Below are 21554 nucleotides of genomic sequence, written 5' to 3' on the forward strand. Positions count from 1 at the left end.
AAACTTGGGTGTAAGGTTTTATAAACATCTGATTGATGGTAGCCAAATGTTTCTATGTTTAAGTTGGAAGTGACCTTAAAGATCATCTAGTTCCAACCCTCCTGCCATGGGCTCGGACACCTCTTAGTAGATGAGGTTCCTCCAGGCACCATCCAACCTGGCTTTGTTAGATCACTGTTCTTGAGGAGTAAAGATCATGTAATTCCAGCCCTCCTGTCACAGAATCACAGAATCATTTCAGCTGGAAAAGACATTTAATTGAGCCCAACTATTCTCTAACTCTACCAAGTCTGGTGCAAAATTCATGTCCCTCAGCACCTTATCTCTGCGTCTGGGGAGCCTGTTCCCATCTTTGATAAACCTTTCAGGGAAGAAACTTCTTCTAGTATCCAACCTAAATCTCCCCTGATGCAACTTGAGGCCATTTTCTCTTGTCCTATCACTTGTTCCTAGGGAGAAAAGACCAGCACCCACCCAACCTGGTCTTGAAAGAAAGTGTCAAGAGCTCTTGAAGCTCTTGAAGAATGTCAAGTGCTTCAAGACATTTGCCACTGCTGGCAGGAACAAGGGGTATTGGAATTCACCAGATGGGAGAAGAACAGGCTCCTCAGCCCCACAGTCTTCTGTCCCCATCAGCACATCCAGCTGGAAACCTCCCACCCTCAGTCTCCAGAGATTTCCCAACCCAACAGCAAATTACAGTGTTGCTGGTTTCTTTTTTTCTTTCTTTTTTGTTGTTTTTTTTTTCCACAGTGACATCAAACATCAATAGTGACACATATAAGAATATATTATATATTTATATAAATATATAACATATTTATATAAAATATATAAATAAATACATATACAAAATATGGCATTACTTTCCAGAGAGATGTTACAGATCACCGGCCGCCCTCTTTTGCTTCTCCTGGTGTCATCATCAGACAGAATTTGTTTGTCAAGTTCAGCAAACAATCAGCCTCAAGCCAAACAGGAGAAACTTTGCCCAAGTCTTCCTCATCTGAAAGCATAGCACGAAACCAAATCCCTTCACTTCCAATGAAAAGGACATACAACATCGTGGCAGTAAATTGGATTCAGTCTTTAAGCCCAAGGGGCCTTAGTCCTACGCTTAGATGCAGGTGAATCATTTCTACCAAAGTCAAAGCAAGCAACAAAGAGTTCGCAATCCCCCCCGCCCCGCCATCTCCTGGGCGGCGTCTGACACGGGAGTTCCTCAAACAGAATGTCTGCTTTTGGTAGAGTGTACCAAGGTGACAGAGAGTAGGTAACAGCTTCTCAAAATAAGTGAGCAACTCAAAAAGGGCTGGCAGTGGAATGGCCAATTTTTTCTTGTCTGTTAGCATGAGCAGGAAATGTGAGTCCTGCTGCACAAACTGAAGTGAAGAACAGAGGCAAGAAGGCTTTACGGACAGCATCAGTGCAACACTGAATCCTTTCCAGTGGCACAATTCAGTGACGGGTATGTTAGAAATACCAATGAAATAATCACAATCAAACAAACAAACAAAAGAGAGAGAACTATTATCTTGATGTTTGGATGTTTGAATTCAATTCAATTAAAAAAAAAAAAAAGAAACAATTAATGGAATCATAGAATGGTTTGGGTTGGAAGGGATCTTAAAGATCACCTAGTTCCAGCCCCCCTGCCACAGGCAGAGACAGCTCCTACTAGACCAGGCTGCTCAAGGCCCTGTCCAGTCTAGCCATGAACACCTCCAGGAAGGGGGCATCCACAGCCTCCCTGGGCGATCTGTTCCAGTGTCTTACCACCCTCACTGCAAAGAATTTCTTCCTGATAACCAGTCTAAATCTCCCCTCTGCCAGCTTTAATCCATTGCCCCTCATCCTATCCCAACATCACTTCTGGAAATACATCCTTGGCTCCACAAATTCCTTCCCATTGCCTAGAACAGGTCAGTGGGTGTGTGCAGATGGATCTATACATATCCGTAAATCATTCCATACCCTTAACTTCCTCTTTGCCTACAGAAGGATAATTATTGCCTGATATTTGGTATTCACATGTTACATTTAAATAAGGTTTATTTAAAAAAACAAACAAACAAATTAAAAAAAAACCCCAACACAATTATATTAAATACAGACTAAACAGAATAGTCATAATATATTTTACGGGGGGGGGGGGGGGGGGGGGGGGGGAAATTAGCCACGTCTTTTAGTTCAGAAATATGCTTCTTTAAAAAGTTCTTTCAGATTTCTATAAAACTTTTTACCCGTGAAGATTTAAGTTTCCCATCAGAGCTGTAAAAAAATAAAACCAACCAAAAAACCAAACAAACAAAACCCCAAAACAAACCAACCTTTAAATCCCTGTGGGGTTTTTGTTGGTTTCTTTTTGCTTTAATACTTTTACAAGTTTACAACTCTTTAAAAAAGAAAGAAAAAAAAAAAGTAAACCCACAACAGTATCTTTTGGGATCGAATTGGTCACAGGCTGTTCTTTCCAACAGTCAGTGGAGACTCCCTGAATCCATTCTGAAGTGCCTTTTGTTCTTCTCTCTCTCTCTGGGTATCAATAGTGCAGGTTTGGGTGGGAATCCAGAGCTCCCTACACGTCCGTAGGAAGCCCAAAGCATGTGGGTGGCAGGGTGCAGCTGCAGTAGAGCCTGTGGCGGTTGCAGCTCCCCATCCCCCGACGTAGCAGACAAGAGCTCCTCACTTCTTGCAGTCCACAGCGCTTGCCCAGCCCCTCCAAGGTCTCTGCGAGGTTCAACGGCCATGCACATGTGCCAGAAGAGCCGGCAGCCAGCCCTCATTTGCTTTCCAAGTTGTAGCAGTGGACATCTCCCTTGCCCTTGCTGTCGTAGCCAGGAAGTGGCTGGCCATACTTATCCACGCACCAGCAGTAGCCTCGCTTCCGGCCCTTGGATGGACGACACTGCAAGAGAAGACAAGGCCCAGTTAGCAGCACTCCTTTTGTTTCATTGGGTACCTCTAATTCCATGTCTGGCTTACACCTGACTGAATACAAAGCATGGCAATCAAGGGCAACCTCCTTTGCCCATTCACCCTCTGGGGCTAATTACGCCACAAAACTGGTCTAAAAATAACCTGAACACCTGATGGACCATTCCCTGCTGTTGGGCATCACAGTGTGAATGATACAAATGCTTTGCTTGGAACAGATCTCTAACATCATGAAGTCCAACCAGTCTCTAACTCTACCAAGTCTGGTGCTAAACCGTGTTACTCAACACCACACCTCTGCAGCTGTGAAACACCTCCAGGGATGGGTATTCAACCACTTCCCTGGAGGGGCCTGTTACAGTCTTTGAGAACCCTTTCAGTCAAAAAGTTTCTTCTTATATTCAAGCTAAACCTCCCTTGGTGCAACTTGAGGACATCTCCTCTTGTCCTATCATTTCTTACTAAGGAAAATAGGCTCAAACCTCCCTTCAGGTGCTTGAAGAGAGCTGTGGGGTCTTCTTTCAGCCTCCTTTTCTCCAGACTAAACAACCCTCCAGCTGCTCCTCACCAGCCCTGTTCTCTGGACCTGTTTCAGCACCTCAATGACTTTCTTGGAGTGAGGGCTCCAAAACTGAACCCAGTAGTTGAGGTGTGGCCTCACCAGTGCTGAATACAGAGGTACAATCACTGCCCTGGTCCTGCTGGTCACACTATTCCTGATCCAGGCCAAGATGCTGGTGGCCTTCTTGGCCACCTGGGCACATGTTGGCTCATGTTCAGTTGGCTGTCAGTCAACATTCCCAGGTTTTCCTCTGCTGGGAATTTTCCAGCCATTCTGCCACAAGCCTGGAGCGTTCATGGGGTTGTTGTGACCCCAGTTCAGGATCCAGCACCTGGGCTTGTTGAATCTCACACAACTGGTTGTGGCTCAACAATCTAGCCTGTCTAGATGCCTCTGCAGAGCCTCCAGCAGATCAACACTTCTTCCCATCTCAGTGTCATCTGCAAACTCAGTTCCCTCCTCTCCAGCTCATTGATAAAGATGTTAACAAGAGCTGACTCCCGCACTGAGCTCTGGGGAACATCACTTGTGACTGAATACCCACTTTGAATACCAGCACTGCTTACAATGATGCAGGTGGGTGAGTGGGGCCTATCTTTGGGACAGACAGTTAAGGGCTTTGTTCTACACTGAAGCACAGGTCTGGAAAAGCCAAATGCTGCAGCAATAAACAGCCTTGGTGTGCATCTGTTGGCTGGAGGCATTTCCATACTGTAGCTGTCATTTATCAACAGATACATAATCCTTCTGTGCTGGGGTCATCACTTCAACAACTGCTAGGTGTGCTAGAACTTTACACTGGTCTTTGCCTATAAATAAGGTGCTTCCATACTGATCTATAACAGATGTCAGCTTTAGAAGTTGCCTGGTGGGATTTGCCAGCAATGCTGAACAACCTGATTCCTCCTAGAGGCAGCCACACCAAACTTTAGGAATAGCATGGCGGTAAAAAAACATTATTAAGTCCAATATGTGCTAAGTGGTCACAGAAGCGCCTAGGAATCAACAGTGACAGAAACTAGACTGTAGGAGGTGACATGCCACAGGCTACATTCAGTGTGCTTCCCTGGACAGTTACATACTGTGAACCTCTGGGTCCCTGCAAGGCTTTTGTACCTACTTGAAAGACCCATGTCTCCGGGACATGTTATCTTACTGGGTTTGCCACCATTAACCTCATTGCCTCCACACCAGCTCCTACTTTGAGATTTGGTGATGCAGGGCTCACTGCAAACTGCAAGCATCAGCTTTTTCAAAGACTGAGGTTTCATCTGTTGCATCACCAACATGAAATTGTGCCAGGGGAGGTTTGGGTTGCATATTGGGAAAAACTGCTTTAGAGTGGTCAGGCATTGGAACAGGCTGCCCTTAGAGATAGTGGTCACCACCCCTGAAGGTGCTCAAGAAATGTGTGGACATGACACTTAGGGACATGGTTTAGTGGCTATGGTGGTGTTAGGCCAGTGGTTGCACTCAATATTTTAGAGGTCTTTTCCAACCCAAACAATTCTATGAAAAAAGACAGACTAGGCTGAAGCCAGGTAACAGCTGTCAACACTGCAAAGCCTAACATGCAAGCAGAACAAATGATGTCTCCCAGATCACATTCACAGCAATTCAAGTATTTCAGAGGTTCAGGCTGGTACCAGTCAGGCAAATTTTTTCTTCAGCATCTAACAGGAGTGTCCCAATCTCCCACGCAGCTTACATAACAGAGGCTCTTCTCCATGGAAGTACATAAGAAAACGCCAAGCAAACACTGGGCTTCACATGCTGCCCAAAGTGCCTGACCATTTCCACATTTAGCTTAGGAGCTCAGGTGAAAAGGGGGCATTTTGGAGGGAGCTGTGCATACAGGGTCACTCCTGGGACAGCTTGCACCAGCACACTGGGCCCAAGCCAATTAATTTGTGGCAGCATGGGGAAGGGTACACAGTGTTCCCTAGGAAATTGTGGAACAAATGAGAGTAGATGACATGCTAGATACAAATTTTGTAACAAGTTTCCATCTTGTTTATTTTATTTTAGAGTAGATGAAGTAATGTTAATCACCCTAATTGCAAATTAATCTACCCTTGTGGTACATTTTTGAGTAACAAGCCTAGTGCAGCAATCATACAATGCCTTCTCTTCTCTGAGTTTGCAGTCCTTCTGCTCTAGCCCCACAGAAATGGACAGCAACAGGACAACCAAGATGGCCAGCAGCATCCTAGCCTGGAACAGCAATAGTGTGGCCAGCAGGACCAGGGAAGGGATTGTCCCCTTTAACTCAGCATTGGTGAGGCCACAGCTTGAGGACTAATTCAGTTTTGGGGCCCTCACTGGAAGAAATACACTAAGGTACTAGAACATGTCTAGAGAAGGGCAACAAAGCTGGTGATGGGTCTGGAGAACAGGTCTGGTGACAAGCAGCTCAGGGAGCTGGAGTTGTTCACTCTGGAGAAAAGGAGACTGTTCTCTACAACTCCCTGAAAGTAGCTGGGTGGGGGTTGGTCTTTTCTCTCTAGGAGCAAGTGATAGGAGGAAAGGAAATGGCCTCAAGTTGCACCAGGGGAGGTTTAGCTTGGATATTAGAAGCTACTTCTTCACTGAAAGGGTTCTCCAAGACTGAAACAGACTCCCCAGGGAGGTGGTTGAATCCCTATCCCTGGAAGTGTTTCAAAGAGGCTGAAATGTGGTGCTGAGGGCCATGGGTAAGCACCAGACTTGGTAGAGTTAGAGAATGGTTGGATTTGATGGTCTTAAAAGTTATTTCTAAACCAAACAAGTCAATGATTCTATGACTCCACACCAAGATCAAGCTTAAATTACCCTATCATCTTGTTCTAGGCCAGGCTGAAGATGTTCAAACCTATTGAGGGAATAGCTGCATTAGCAATTTGACAAACAATGTGATGAACTGCATTTGAGTTCCTGTTACCTGTTGGCCTGATTTTCTACACTAAGTCTTTACACCTTCAAGTTTTACAACTGATATTGATTGTCTGAACAACCCAGCCTGGGCTTGTGCCTACTCTCTAGTAGGTCTGTGAGGGACTGCTCAAAGTCCATTGATGTCAGTGGGAAGTTCTCCTTCTATTTTGGTGTCAAATGGACTGGACCCTACCTTCAGTGGTATCAACATTTGGTGGTTTAAGCTGTTTGTGCTCAGAACTGAAGAATTCATCAACACCAACCTCTGTATGACTAAAAATCTGACAGAAAAGGAAACTGAGGCAGCAGTTCTTGAGTTGTTTTTCTTAAGAGAGAAGGCATAGATGGAGCTGGAATTTGAGCGCAGGGCTTCTGGCTGCCAGCCTGGTGCTTGGGCAATGAAACTATACTTCTACTAATAATAGTAACACAGCCTCCCCGTTTAGCAGCATGATATGAAGTCTGTTACACAACCTTTGCTGATTCATAGGCTTGCATCATTCTCAAAACAAATGATCAATTAAAGTTATCTCATGTCACTGGAGTGTCTGATTGCATTTTACATTTGCATAATTGATTTTTGGGTTTCAGAACCACGTGCAGTTCATCTGCAGGGACATCTCCCATACTTATAGTTTTGGTTGTTGTTTTGGTTTGTTTTTTCTTCTAGAAACTTTATCTGGAGAACAAAATGCTTAGATGATTCTACAGCTGAAATAAGCTCTGTGAGGACACAATTTCACTTTCTCCAAGCCGCCATTTTGTGCTCCCCCCTGGGTCATGCTGGCAATAAGAAAACACTTCTGATACACCACTCATGCTTTCATCCCAAAGCAGCTAGTTGCATTCATGGAGATCATCCACTCCAACCCCCCTGGCATGGGCAGGGCTGCCTCACAACTAGACTTGGTTGCCCAAAGGCACATCCAATCTGGCCTTAAACACCTCCAGGAAGGGGAGTATCCATGACCACTCTAGGCAACCCGTTCCAGAGTCTCACCACCCTTGGACTGAAGAACTCCTTCCAAAGATCCAGTCTGAACCTCCCTCAGCTTAAAAAAAATTCCTCATGGTCTTGTCATTAGACACCCTTACAAAAAGTTCCTCTCCAGCTTTCCTGCAAGCTTCCCTTCAGGTATTGGAAGGCAGCTATAAGGTCCCTTCAGAGTCATCTTTTCTCAAGGCAGAATCCCAGCTCCCTCAGCCTACCCCCATAGCAGAGGTGCTTCAGCTCTTCAGTAATCCTTGTGGCCCTTCTCTGGACTTGCTGCAACAATTTTATGTCCTTCCTGTGATGGGGACTTCCCCACAGAAGTGGTGGCAGGTTCACACAGAAAAAATACAATTGCTTAATAACCTCTCTAATGAATTTTGCACTCCACACAGATTTCATGGCACTGCTCAACACTTCTGCATGAGTTCAGAAGTCCAAAAAGCTGGAAAACTGCCCAAGCAGTGGAGCCAGTAATTACTTCTGATAGGAGCACCAGCTGCCAGCTTCCATGCCACCTGCTCCTCTCCCTTCCACAAAGAAATGCCACAGAGGCATTTGTGGGGCACAGCAAAGCATATGGTATCCCATTGAATTCCTGGTCAGCCCAGAGGTCTCTGTGGAGCTACAACTGTGGTCTCCTGGAATAGACAGCAGACAGCACTGACATATACCTCAGGCCGTTTGGCTCCCGCCAAGCCCAGCTCTGTTTTCTGTGGAACAATGCCAGCTCGCATTTAGGTGAGTATCTGGGTCCAGGACACAAATACAGGGCAATTCTGGTAATTGCCCTGCATAATAATTCTAATTTCATCAAAACCCCCCTTTTTTTTTTTTCCTTCCCCCCTTTTCCATGCTTGAGGCAGAAACAGGCCTGCCTGCCTACCTATTCCACATAAATATCCCCAAACACCAGGGCTGAACAATAGAGCCTTACACATGTGATTTATTAAGACAAGGACTCTAAATTTTAATAGGTCTGACTTTAAAAGTTTATACATAAACACAACATGTGAAATATTTTGCATGTTATACCCTACAGCTCAATTTATGTTCTTAACATCATATGATTATTATTTCCCATGGTTATTCCTGAGAGGTTCATTTCTAGATATCCACAAATGTCTGGAAAAATAACTGCAGGTGACCAGGAAGGCTGAAAGTACTAACAGCTAAAGTGCCTTCTGAATCAGTTTTGATGGTTCCCAGGGTGATTATAATTTATCAGATTCCTACTAGCACACACCTATCTACATTATTATCCTAGACAGTGGCTTTGGCAGCTGTTTTCAGAATTAAAAATGCCTAGCTCACACTTGGGTTTGGATGGATTTATTGTTTCCTAACCTATTCTTCTGAATTTTGCTGTCACAACAGAATGTAATTGAATTACAGATTGAATGCTGCCAATAATAGCACTGAAGGAAATTAATAAAATAGCCTAGCATTCTGTTAAGGAGATTAGACATCTGCTCACAGATCCAAGAATATCAGACCTACACATTGATGCTCCAAAAAGGGAAGGAAAAACACACAAATATCACACTGCCTTGTGGACAGTGAATTCAGCCTGGACAGGACTCACTCCTAAAACTGCTGTGCCTTTTTTTTTTCCCCTCAGAGTTAATTCTCTGAGGGCAACTGCAATACATTATTTTGGGGTTGTATTTTGCTCCCATAAGAAGCAGCCTGCCTCTGTGACCCCCACCCTTTAAAACCTGCTTCCAGGGTTGATTGAGGTTCACTTCCAGGAGAAGCACTCCAACTGCACTTCATCTCAAATGTTTTACTCACATGGGGCTCATCTGTGGGCATCTCCTACAACACCCTGAGCTGTCTCCACTACGAAAATTGGGAGGGTGCTTCAAGAGGTTGGCCAGGTATGCTTCTTCACCCTCTGTGTTTGCTGACTGCTGTTGCATATGGTGCAGGAGCCTTTGCTAAAGCAATCCAAAGGTCTCCAGACTGCAGAGACACTGCACGAAGGGCAGAAGCCATGTCTATGTTCTGCACCTTATTCACATCAATCAGCTACCAGGAACAATGACTAGGTAAGTTAGCCATCTTTCCTGGGTCTTTTTCTTCCACATTTTGGGGTTTTTTCCTACCTCAGCAGCAGAACTATGACTGCCCTTTCAAGTACAGTCATTCTTTAAAGCCAGGCACTTTAAGACGTGCTTACTGTAGTTCTACTTTACTACACACACAAGCTGCAGGCTGCCTGCAAACCACCAGCTTTTTGCTGATGGAGCAAAAAACCTCAGTCTGAAGGCAGATGAAAGGAAGATCTACTGAACAAAGTAAATACCAATCTGCAGGCTTCTGTAATATGTAGAACAGGAAAAGGGCAACTGTAGGCCTGTGTGCCTTCAACACAGCTAAATGCTGTGCTGCTCTGGACTCACTAAGCAAAAGCTTTCATGGCACAGACAAAAAGCACAGGCCCAGGCTCACTCCTCTCGGCAGCCCAACCATTTCAGAGCAAACAGGCCAAGATGCGAGCACTACTCTTTGCTGCTTTACACGCAGTGGGACATCAATGGCACAGACTTGTCAAAACTCCAAACAAAAAGAAACTCTGTCCCTGCTTGGGAGTTGCCACCACCTGCTCAGGAAAAACTGGGGAGCGTAGACAAGCTCAGCAGTGTGCATAGAAGGTCAAATAGTGCAGTCAATGCTGGGCTGATGGCAGAAGGGAAGGCTGGAAACCTCCCCTTACTGCAAACATCCCACCTGACACTGCCAGCTTAATTCAGAGCTCCAGGGAATACCCAAAAGGGAAAGGCTGTTTCTGAGAGCTGAAAGCCAAAAAGTGGAGAGATATCATCCCTAAAATAAGATTGTCTAGTTAGAGCTTAGCCTCTCACTTCCAATCAATGAACAGCATTAGCTAGTAACAGAGCCAATAAATCCTCTGGTTCCCAGAGAAAGAGGGTGACCCATGTGAACCCAAATGGGAGAGAAGATACTACACAAACAAAATCTGTCCCTTCCAAAGGGTTTGCCTTGAGGAATGTGTGGCCAGCAGAACCAGGGCAGTGATTGTTCTCCCATACTCAGAACTGGTGAGGCCCCACCGCAAGTACTGGGTTCAGTTTTGGGGTTCTCATTGCAAGGAGGACATTGAGGTGCTGGAGTGTATCCAAAGAAGGGCAATGAAGCTGGTGAAGGGTCTGGAGAACAGATCTGGTGAGTAGCAGCTGAGCAAACCAGAGTTGTTTAGTCTTCAGAAGAGGAGGCTGAGGGGAGACATCATTGCTCTCTACAACTGCCTGAAAGGAGGTTGGGAGCCACAGGACATCAGTCTCTTTCCCCAGTTAGCAAGTGACAGGATGAGAGGAAACAGCCTCAAGTTACACCAAGGGAGGTTTAGTTTGGATATTATTAGAAACTTCACCAAAAGGGTTCCAAAGACTGGCACAGGCTCCCCAGGGAGGTGGTTGAATCTCCACCCCTGGAGGTGTTTCCAAGAGGCAGAGATGTGGTGCTGCGGGACATGGATTAGTATCAGACTTGGTAGAGTTTGAGAATGGTTGGACTTGATGATCTTAAAAGTCTTTTCCAACCAAATGACTCAATGAAAAACTTAAACTTTGGAATTCAGAAAATTTTGGCATTATTCCAAGACACACATTTGAAGGCAGGTCACTAACTAAACACTGGAATTAGATGTGGTATACATGCTAAGCAAAGAACTTGGCATGTCTTGCACTGCCCAAGGTCCAGAATTCAGGAGTTTCAATGGTAGCACTGAATGAGGAATGATGCCATAGCTCAAGCTGACACAACTACAGCAGAAATATTTGCAGTTTAGGTCTGCATTTGTCAAGAAAGGTCATAACCCCAGAAACAGAGAGGGCTGAGAAGTCATCTTTTGCCGCAGAGTAACTCCTAGATGTATCACTTTCCTGATGACATGACCTGGATTTTGGAAGCAATCAGGGTAGCACATAAAGGACAGATATATCCCTCTCTCAAGTTGCTCTCTGTAACATGATCCAAGGCAGTTCTTCTAGGAACTCTCCAGCAGCTATTTACAATTCAAAGCATTGATCTATTGCAGTCACATGGCAACTGCAACATTTAGCTCTGTGGCTTATTACAGAGGCACTGCTTTTTTTAAACCAAAGGGCATTAGTATCTAGGACACCAGCCAACCCATATGTGATTAGGTATGAAGTTTCTCAAATGAATCTGTTGTCATGACCAACAGAAAATAAAAACACTGTCCCCACTTAACGAGGTTCAGCACTATCAGATCAGGTCCTAAAACTGGAAATTAACTAGCTTCTCTGCAAAATGATACCTAATGCACCTTGCTGGAAAGACCCATCAGTGAAGATGCCAAAAACAGGTGAAGTGCTTTCACTGAAATGATCAAGACTCTGTACTTACTTGCTTTTTCTTGTAGAACCCCTTCTTGTCACAATTTGGAATATGAAAGCCCCTGGGACTCAAGACATTCAGGATCTTTAGGTGGTTTAAAGTGTCTTCCATTTCTCTGCGACAGGGACCCTGTGTGTTAGAAAACACAAATGGAACTTTTATTCCCAAAAGCTCTCTTACATGTGATGGTCAATATTATCTTTAGAGAACAAGAAACACAAACCCAAACAGCTCCATCAGAACACAGGGACAGCTGGATATGTCAAAATTTCAGAATAGTTTGGGCTGGAAGGGACCTTAAAGATCACCTAGTTCCAGCGTCACTGCCATGGGCAGGGACAGCTTCTACTAGATCAGGTTGCTCAAGGCCCTGTCCAACCCAGCCATGAACACCTCCATGATGGGGGCACCCGCAGCCTCCCTGGGCAATCTGTTCCAGTGTCTCACCACCCTCACTGCAGATAATTTCTTCCTGATATCCAGTCTAAATCTCCCCTCTTCCAGCTTTAATCCATTGCTCCTTGTCCCACTACTACAAGCCCATGTAAAAAGTCCCTTCCCAGCTCTCCTGTAGCCCCTCCAGATACTGAAAGACCCCTAGAAGGCCTCCATAGAGCCTTCTCTTCTCTAAGTTAAACAGCCCTGGCTCCCACAGCCTGATGGCATCACAGACAAAATTCTGACTTCCTGCTTTATTGAGGATAAATCCATTTGTGAAGAGTAAAGGCCTCATGATGAAGCATGGACTGGCATTCCCAGCTGAAATCACAGTCACATATAGCTATGGGAAGCCGTGCCCAGTGTGTACATCTATCCTACACAACACAGCTCAAGTTTGGGAAAGCTGGCTTTGCACTAAGAGGAAAAGAAGAAAGTGGGCCACTGGAAAGACACTGCTTGGTAGATTTACCCTAATAGCATTTGATTTTTATGCTTTTGCTGAATTTGAAAGCTTAAATGGGATGGATTTAAGTGAAAACAAGTAGTTCAGCATAATATATATATAAATAGCACAGCTCTGGACAACAATTCCCATTTTGACTGAACCAGAGAAAGCCACACAAAGGAATGGTTGCACATAGTCTCAGAATCACAGGCTCATAGAATTGTTTCAGTTGGAAAAGACCTTTCAGATCAGAGTCCAACTATTATCAAACTCTGCCAAGTTTGGTGCTAAACCACGTCCCTCAGCACCACATCTCTGCTTCTTTGAAACACCTCCAGGGATGGGGATTCAACCACCTCCCTGGGCAGCCTGTGCCAGTCTTTGACAGCCCTTTCACTTGTGAAGTTTATTCTAATATCCAACCTATACTTTTCCTGGTGAAACTTGAGGCTATTGCCTTCTATTGCTTGTTGGATGGGGGAAGAGACCAAACCCCACCTGGCTCCAGCCTCCTTTCAGGCAGTTGTAGAGAGCAATGAGGTCTCCCCTTCAGCCTCCTCTAGACTGAACAACCTCAGTTTCCTGAGCTGCTCCTCACCAGACCTTTTCTCCAGACCCTTTGCCCGCATTGTTGCCCCTCTCTGGACTTTCTCCAGCACCTCATTAAATAAGTATGTCACCTTCTGCCTCACTTTCTCCACCTCCAAAAGGTTGGCAACTATGTAGTAAGGATTGGCTCCAGGACAATGAGCCAAAAAGAATTTCCAGGAGCACTTTTAAGAGCATGTCTCAAACGCCAACTAATTCTTTCTCACTGCAGCCCTTCAGGGTAGGGAGTAAAGCATTACAAGCCCCACTACATAGTCAGAAAACCAGGAGTGGAGGAGTTCCCATTTTGCCAGAGGCCAAGGAGGTAGTTGGAGTCAGCAGTGGGATCAAGAGTAGCACCCTAGAAACTCTCTGCTTAGCTACACTGCTGTCTTTGCACATCACTGTCTGGGTCTACCAGCCCACTGCCTCAGCTGGGACCCAAAACAATTCCTTTGCATAGCTGCATGGCTTTAAAATGTTTAAGTTGCTGTATGAATACAAAGACTCACTGGATGCCATTTTTAAATAGCGAAGTAATGACATTTATACTTTCAAGTGGTAATATTAACAGTTTGCTCATGTAAAATGTCTTTCATGTGAGTGTCTGAAAGCATATAGACTCCACAGTTCTGCTGGAGTTTGATTTTATTATTTATTAGCAGAGACCTTTCTTGCTGCATTCACCTTTTCCTTCAGTATCACTCTCATGAGGTCCAAGCATACACTTTAAATTGCTGGTTTCATTGGCAGTTCCTTTTAAAAAGTGAAACTACTCAGACACACTGACTGCAGATCACATACAGTCAAATATTTGGTCCTGAGGCAGGCCTGCAAAAACACTAGCTATTTTTTTCTTTTCATTGTCTCCAAAGTCAGAGAGATCAATATCAAAAGCTAACAGGCAGACAAAGCTAGAAGGACATTTGCTGAAAAAGGCACCTGTCCCTGATAGACTTCAAGTCAGTGCTCCTTTTACATATGGCACCCAACTACCATGGAAGTGAAATGTTGGTTCTAGTTGAGACTGGACCCTATTTCTACAGAGCTATCAAAGCTCATTCTTTTACTGTAGGTAGTTTACTTCATGGTTTTGGGAGGAAGACACACACCAAAGTGGTTTTACTAAATGGCTGGACATCAGTGACAAATTAAAAGCACAGCTTCACCATCTTTGCTGTGTTAGCTTGCAGGCTATGCTCCCTTCAGACACAGCTTCCCACCTCATACATGTTTCAAAACCTTCTTTAGCAGATGGGAAGCCATGGCTGGTTTCACTATGACTGTTTTGATGCAACACTGAAGTATATCCAGGCATATTTTCCAGGCCATCTGGCACAGGTACAATACAACCCAGTGGTTATCAGCCAGGATATCCAGGAAGAGGAATTATCCTCTCCTCAGATTCACCACACTCAGGCCGTCCCACAAATCTGCTGAGCACAGCTGGCAGGAAGCAGTAGCTCCAAACTGCAAGTGGAGGTGCCATTCAGCACATCATTCAAGCAACAACTGATCAGTCAAGACCCTAATCCTCAGCCCAGGCTAAGTCTTCCTCCCTTGGCTTGTGCTGTGAAGTATGAACGCAGTGCTGCTGCTACACTGGATATAAAACATCTTCTTTTGATTACTGCAATTCAATAATGGTGTTTGCAACCAAATTTAATGATGACACTATTAAATCTGTCCCATGTCAGAGTGGTGGTAATTATCAGCAGAGGGGAACAACAAGAACTTTTGATCTCTGAGAAATGACTCAGTGAAAAAAAATCACACTTTTATCAATACAAATATCACTGTGTCAGGCCTCCATGTTTTCAGAATGTGATCTGCGGATTGCGGGCATTTGCAGATCGAATAATTTTACTGGTTAAACAGGCACAAAGCCCTAAATGGCTACAATAATTTCCACCATGTAGTTATTTAGTATATCTTATCGCATACACAACATGCATACACATACATGCAGAGACTCAGAGGCTGGGAAATGCCTTTCCATTCCCAACTGTACTTACATATTCAGTCTCTTGTTTGGATTCAGAAGAGAAGTTCAGTGTGTCCGTGCTCTGAGAGTCATATTCCACTTTATAGCGCTGTGTGTTTTTGGCTTGCACTTTCCTGATGATGTCTATTTTGATGTGGGGTGGATGAGATTTGGAGGAGTCCGGCACCCTGTGTGAGTTGGGAACAGCCTGACTCTCGATGCTGCTGCTATTCTGGTCGTCTTCTTCTTCAGAATCACTGGAATTCCCTTCAAGAAAAACAAATGCAGTGAAGAAACAATGTTAATCAATTGCCAGACACATTAGTCTAGGTGGTTAATTTTCCTGGATAAAATAGTGATGAACTTCCTGTTGCACATGCAAGATCACCTTTGCTGCCAAGCGGTGACTGTGATAACTGAAGCATCCCAGTCAGCCTGGCAAGATACCCCCAGCACTGCCTGTGCTGGCTACCCAAGGCCTAAAGCCAGCCACCCCCACCACTCTGCAAAGCCACACGCCGTCCGCTTGCTCGCCCCTCGCTGCCGGCTGCAGTTTCGCCCGCCGGCAGAAGGGGGCAGGTCTGTGCAGCCAACGGTGCAGGAGCCCCGGCAGGCCCCCACCGCAGAGCCCGCTGCAGCCCCACCGGGGAGCCCGGGGCAGGCCCCACTGCGGAACCCCAGCAGCCACACCGGACAGCCGGGGGCCGGCCCCAGCACAGAGCGCTGGGCTGCCCCCACCGCGACCGCTCAGCCCCATATAATCAGCTTTAGTTCAAGGCGGCTGGTTTGGGTATCTTAGCAGTGGAGTGTGTGACTCTTTGTCCTTCCCGGGATATCATTTTGTTTTTTTTTTTTCCTCTTTACAGAAAGATGTGTTAATATAATAAATCCTACCAAAATTCATGGTTGCAATTAGTTCTTTTCAACGCTTTTTCATATCTTAATTTTATTGAACATACAGGAAGGGAAAAACCAACCAGCATATTTTCATTCTTCCACCGATTTAAGTCAGAAGCATTTCTAGGTGTGCAAAACACATTTTAAAAGTAACAGACAAAAAAAATTCCATTCGTGCTGTAACCGTGCCAAAAGGACAAAACATCTGCTTTCATCACAAGCTTCAAAAATATTTTCTCTTTAAACTGCCCTCCACAAAAAACCCACAGGGGAAGCACATTTTTTCCAAACTACTGCATAAGCCCAATGTTCCTGTACCTTCCGAGGTATTTGTCTACACTGCATTTCTCCCGCTCAGGAGGCTCCTGAAGCAAAACTGCATTCCCCCAGACAATTTTTCGACATGGGATATTCCTATCAGCTAAGCAGCTCAGTCCTACTAGTTGCTGCCTTGACTGCTGGCCCTTCTTGGGGGAGGGTGTTGTTTTATTTAAGGAAATCTTATTGGGAATGTATACAATGATAACTGCTGTGCAAGGAACATCCTGGAAATCTGCATGAAAGTTCTACTTCGTGGCTCACTGAAAAACCACAAAAGCCGAGAAATTCAGTACTCAACCTGAAAGCCCACGTTCACACAGCCCATTGGCTCTAAATACTTCAACACAGGCAGTACAGTGATGCTGCCAATGCACAGGAACAGGGGAGGCACACGAGGAGGAGGATCCCAGTCAACATCTTGGTACTGGTGGTTTTGGTGTAGCCACTGCTGGCAATAGACATAATTGACCAGGAAAATCTAACTCCCACTGCAAATGGATTAAGGAAGTTTAAGTCTTAAGTCTGAATTTCCTGGCTTTTGTGGGTATAACTCAGACTCTAAGCGGTATTTGAACATATTTTTAGTGGTTTAATGTCCTGTTTTTAAACAGTGGGGTTTTTTTCCTCCACATTCTCAATGAAGTTTGAAGGCGAGCTCAATGAAGTCAGTGAAGAAATGACAATAAAATGTTACAACGTTACAAACGTGAATTTCCTAAATACTATGCCTACTAAGTTTAGTCAATCCAGTTCATTAGTTTGCCTCCTCTGCCAAAAAAAAAAAAAAAAAAAGAAAAAAAGAGGCAGAAAATATTCTTAATATACAAGAAATAACACCCAGGTTGGTCCTTTCAGTTTAGAAAAACCATCACGTTTCAACAGCACTTCTTACACTCCAGTTTGGGACACTCATAATGCCACATTTCAAACAGAAAAGCAGATGTGATGAACTCAGTTACATAAAATTTGGTGCCTTGTTAATTTTACCTGCTCCTAGAAGAAACAAAACTGCTACCAGAGTTACTCTGCTCTCTTTAAAAAGCAGATTAGAAGGGTCACACATGCATACCAATACTTAACCCTTCTGTGCCCCCAAAAAATGAACTGGAAAGTCAGTCAGTGGCCTCACAGGCCACTGAAGAAGCTACTGTAATATACAGTGATTACTGGCAATTTCTGTCAACTAGGAACAACCCAAAGTGTATGAAGTAATGTAACCTAGCCGTGTGTAAGGGAGATCATGTGAGTGTTTGATTTGGAGCTGGAAGCAGAGGTCTTTTTGAGGAACATGCTATGGGTCACACACAGGTTCAGCTTACTTCTTGCACACCACATTAAAAACTTTCACTTCTCGATTGCGAACTCTAAGGGTCCTACTTTGCATTCTTGAGGAATCAAAGCATCTACTGATTTCAAAACTAGAGTTCTCCCATAGCCAAGAGTGCAGAAACAGGAACTTGGCATTTGGACTATTTAGGCTGAAAGTGGGAAGACTTCCAGCAAAGTGCAGCTCTGCCTTCCCCTTTCTCTTTTTTCTAAGTCAACTGCTAGAAGCACTACCCCTCCATTAAATAGCACCAACTCAAGGATGGAGAAGACCCCTTCCTTCAAACTCACGGGAAGGATGAACATGCAGAGCCATGTTCATGTGACAAGGAATGCTGCTCCATGTTCGAAAAAGAGAACTTCAGTAGGAAGCCCTGAACTCTCATGCAAATTGTCACAGCTTGGGACTAGTGCATAAATAATTAGAATGAGGCAACTGGCAGCCATGAGAGTCAGAGATAACTGGGGAACTGGTGCTGCTTCCTTGGCTAAGCAGAGGCCAGCCAAAAAGTCCCTGCAACTTAGCAAAAACACTGGCTCTTTAAAAATGCAAACAGTGGAAAGCCTTTTGACACACTTTTCTATCAAATAAATGTTAACATACTTGCTGTTAGTTAGCAAACAGTGTAATGAAATGTTTGCACACAGGGACTGTGCTTTCTTGATCTGAATCCCAAGTTTCCCAGTCTTAAGCTTCCCAATGTGCAGGCTAACAGAACTTTTTCCAACCGTCCCTTCCTCTTCAAACAAAACAAAACCCTCTCTGTGGGCGTCTCATTTACAAGACATCCAAGAGGTACAGGAAAGCTTCGATTTATTTGCAGTGCAGGCAAAAAACCCAACGTCCTCTTAAATACTGCTGTGCGAAGGCTTTGTTCTGAATAACCACCTTCCCGGGCCACAGAAATGTTTAACTCCTTCTGCTTCTTCTTTTCCTTTTTGGTTCTTCGTGTATAGTATTGCCCTGCCTTGGCCAAGCTGCTGCGCGGGGTGGGGTTAACCCACACTACAGCTTTCCTGCACCCTCTCTCCAAGAACACCAGGGACCAAACGGAGAGGATTTCACCGTCTCTCTCCATCCAGCACTCTGCAGCCTTCCAGCCCCAGGAACCCGCAGAACCAACACGCAATCCTTTCCCCCGATTTCCTTTCACAAAGAGCAACTCTGCCGCCTTTGCTAGCAGCTCTTTCACAGCATACACGTTAAGGCACACAGACATACAGATAAATATATCTATCTGTGCTGTATCTCCCCTTTGCCTGCTTCCAATCGACCCCAGCCTCGGCTACGTGGCTGCCGGGGAAAGGCAGCGAGCGAGGGGCCTTTCCGGAGGGGCAGCTCTGCCGCAAGCCGCTCCTGATGCCGAAAACTTGCGTTTGAGCTTCACAGAAACCAAGGGAACAGCGAACAAGGCAAGAGGCGTGCATGCGAACGATCTCCTCACGTTTCACCACCCCCTCTCCCCATCCTGAGGCGCAGCCCCCTTACCTGCAGCGTGCGGTCCGGGCAAGAGGAAAGCCCGCAGCTTGCCGCCCGCCGAGGTGTTGGTGCAGACCCCGCGGCCTTCCAGAAGCGCCTGCAGCGGCCTCGCCTCCTCGCGGCGCGGCTGGCAGCTGAGGCCGGCGCCGCAGCGCTCGGTGTAGATGCCGCAGGGCTGACCCAGCAGCAGGGCGCAGGTGAGGCAACAGCCGCAGCCCGGCTCCCGCACCTGCTCAGCGCAGTCGGGCTGCAGGGGCTTGCACTGCTGCAGCGCCCGCGCATCGCAGGGCTCGCAGCGAACCACCGGCCCCGCCAGCGCCGCCGCCCGCCGGACCAGCAGCGCCAGCGCCGCCACTGCCCACAGCACGCCGGGCCGCCGCACCATGGCAACGGGCGGAGCGGGAGGGGGGCCGCCGGGAGGTGCCGCCGCACACCCCCGGCTAAAGGAAGCGGGACAGGCGGAGCCCGGCCTGAGGCCGCGGGTCGGCAAGCGGAGCGGCGGGCACGACCCGAGGGGGCTGCGAGGAGATGAGCCCCACCAGCAGTACCGGGAGACAAGAGGGCTGCGCCGTCGGCACCACCCCGCTCTTCAGTCGCCTGCCTTTGGTCACATAAACGTAGTTACGAGCTCGCTGGCAACAAAGACAACTTTTTTCCTTCTTTTCTCCCTGCTTCCTCCCTGCAGAACGCCTGAATCACTTGGCTCGACACTAAGTTGGTTCTTTTTTTGGCCACACACAACACTCAGGGGAAAAAAAAAAAAAAAAAAAAAAAAAAAAGCCAAGCCTAGACGGTCTGAAGAAAACTTGGTCAAAAACTCCTCAGCAAAGAAAGGAGAAAAGAAAAGAGGAAAAGAGGAAAGACAAAAAATTATGAGAGAGGAGAGGGGGGAAAAAAATGTAAGAGAGCAAGGTTTCTTCTGGCTTTATTCCCTTCGCCTGTAGCCTTCCAGCTCCGCTCCGCGCCCATCTGTCCCCTCCGTGCCTCCCCGGCCCGCCCCTATATAGGGGCCGCTGCGCCGGCCCGCCCCGCGCCGTGAGTAACGAGCGGCGGGAAGCTCCAGGCTAGCCAGGCGCAGGTTTCGGTCGTAGGGCGCTGCGGGGGGAGGGAAGGAGCGGGGAGGAGGGAAGGAGCGGAGGTGGGGGGGGGGGGGGGGGTACGGCGGCAGTACTGAGGGAGTTAGGGCATTCGGGATCAGCTGTGAGGGAAAAGGGGCAGCCTGTGTGGCTCTGTGTGTGTTCGTGTCCCCGCCGTGCCTCTGTCTGTGTCCCCGGCAGCGGGAGAGGAGGCCGGAGCAAAGCTTGCAGAGGGTGCCCTGTACTCAACCCTTTCTGCCGTGGGGCTGAGACCCCGGCTACCGAGGAATTGTGCCTTTGCTCATAGGCACAAACACGCGTTCAGAGCAGTTAATCAGCAATGGTGTGGTCAACAGGACCAGGACCCTGGACTCAGCACTGGTGAGGCCACATCTGGAGTTGTGGGCTCAGTTTTAGACTCCTCACCACAAGAAAGACATTGAGGGGCTGTTTAGTCTTCAGAAGAGGAGGCTGAAGGGCGACCTTATTGCGCTCTACAACTCCCCAAAAGAAGGCTGAAGCCAGGTGGGGAGCAGTCTTTTCTCCCTAGTATCAAGTGAGGATGAGCAGAAATGGCCTGAAATTGTGCCAGAGGAGATTCAGATTCAATACTATTGTGGAAAATTTCTTCACTGGAAGGGTTCACAAAGACTGGAACAGGCTCCCCAGGAGGTGGTGGAGTCACCATCCCTGGAAGTGTTAAAAAACCATGCAACACTGCCTGACATTTAGTGAGTATGATGGTGTTGGGTTGATGGTTGAACTTGATCTTAGAGGTCTTTTCCAATCTTTATGAATCTATGATTCTATATATTTGGGGCAGTTTATGGCACGTGAGACAGTTGCTTTTCCTAGGGTGATGGGAGGAAATGTCTATATACATATAGTGTTGCTCTCTGGCACAGGACACAGTCCATGTCCTGCCCCAGCCTCATGGCTGTGCCTCCTCTTTCTTTTTAAAGTGTTTCCTGAACCCATGCAACCTCTCCTTCCATAAGAAAACAGTTTCCATTGCAATATCCTTCCAAATCCTGAAAAAAACCCACCATCCTAAACAGCAAAAGAACCCCACAGTGAAACCCTCTGTCCTTTTTGCGCCATGCCCGTGTTGATGTTCTGTTGATAACCCCTGTGAATTCCACCCCCATTCACCCATCTTATCTTGCTTCCCGTTACCTTGAGCTTAGCTTATCTTTGATGGAAATCC

At 46.3% G+C, this 21554-nt stretch overlaps 1 protein-coding gene across 1 annotated transcript; it reads right to left on the minus strand.

The window, feature by feature from the left end:
- Positions 1-268: 268 nt before the first annotated feature.
- On the minus strand, positions 269-20236 carry IGFBP3 (insulin like growth factor binding protein 3). The gene is made up of 4 exons (XM_068152596.1): positions 19281-20236; positions 15279-15514; positions 11799-11918; positions 269-2908 (listed from the first exon to the last, which is right to left on the minus strand). The coding sequence occupies exons 1-4, from the start codon at positions 19654-19656 to the stop codon at positions 2783-2785; spliced, it is 858 nt and encodes a 285-aa protein (XP_068008697.1). The 5' UTR covers positions 19657-20236; the 3' UTR covers positions 269-2782.
- Between the last annotated feature and the right edge of the window lie 1318 nt (positions 20237-21554).

The sequence above is a fragment of the Melanerpes formicivorus genome, unplaced genomic scaffold (assembly GCF_026170545.1).
Source record: "Melanerpes formicivorus ecotype bairdi unplaced genomic scaffold, bMelFor1.0.p_v2 SCAF_24, whole genome shotgun sequence".
NCBI lineage: Eukaryota > Metazoa > Chordata > Aves > Piciformes > Picidae > Melanerpes > Melanerpes formicivorus.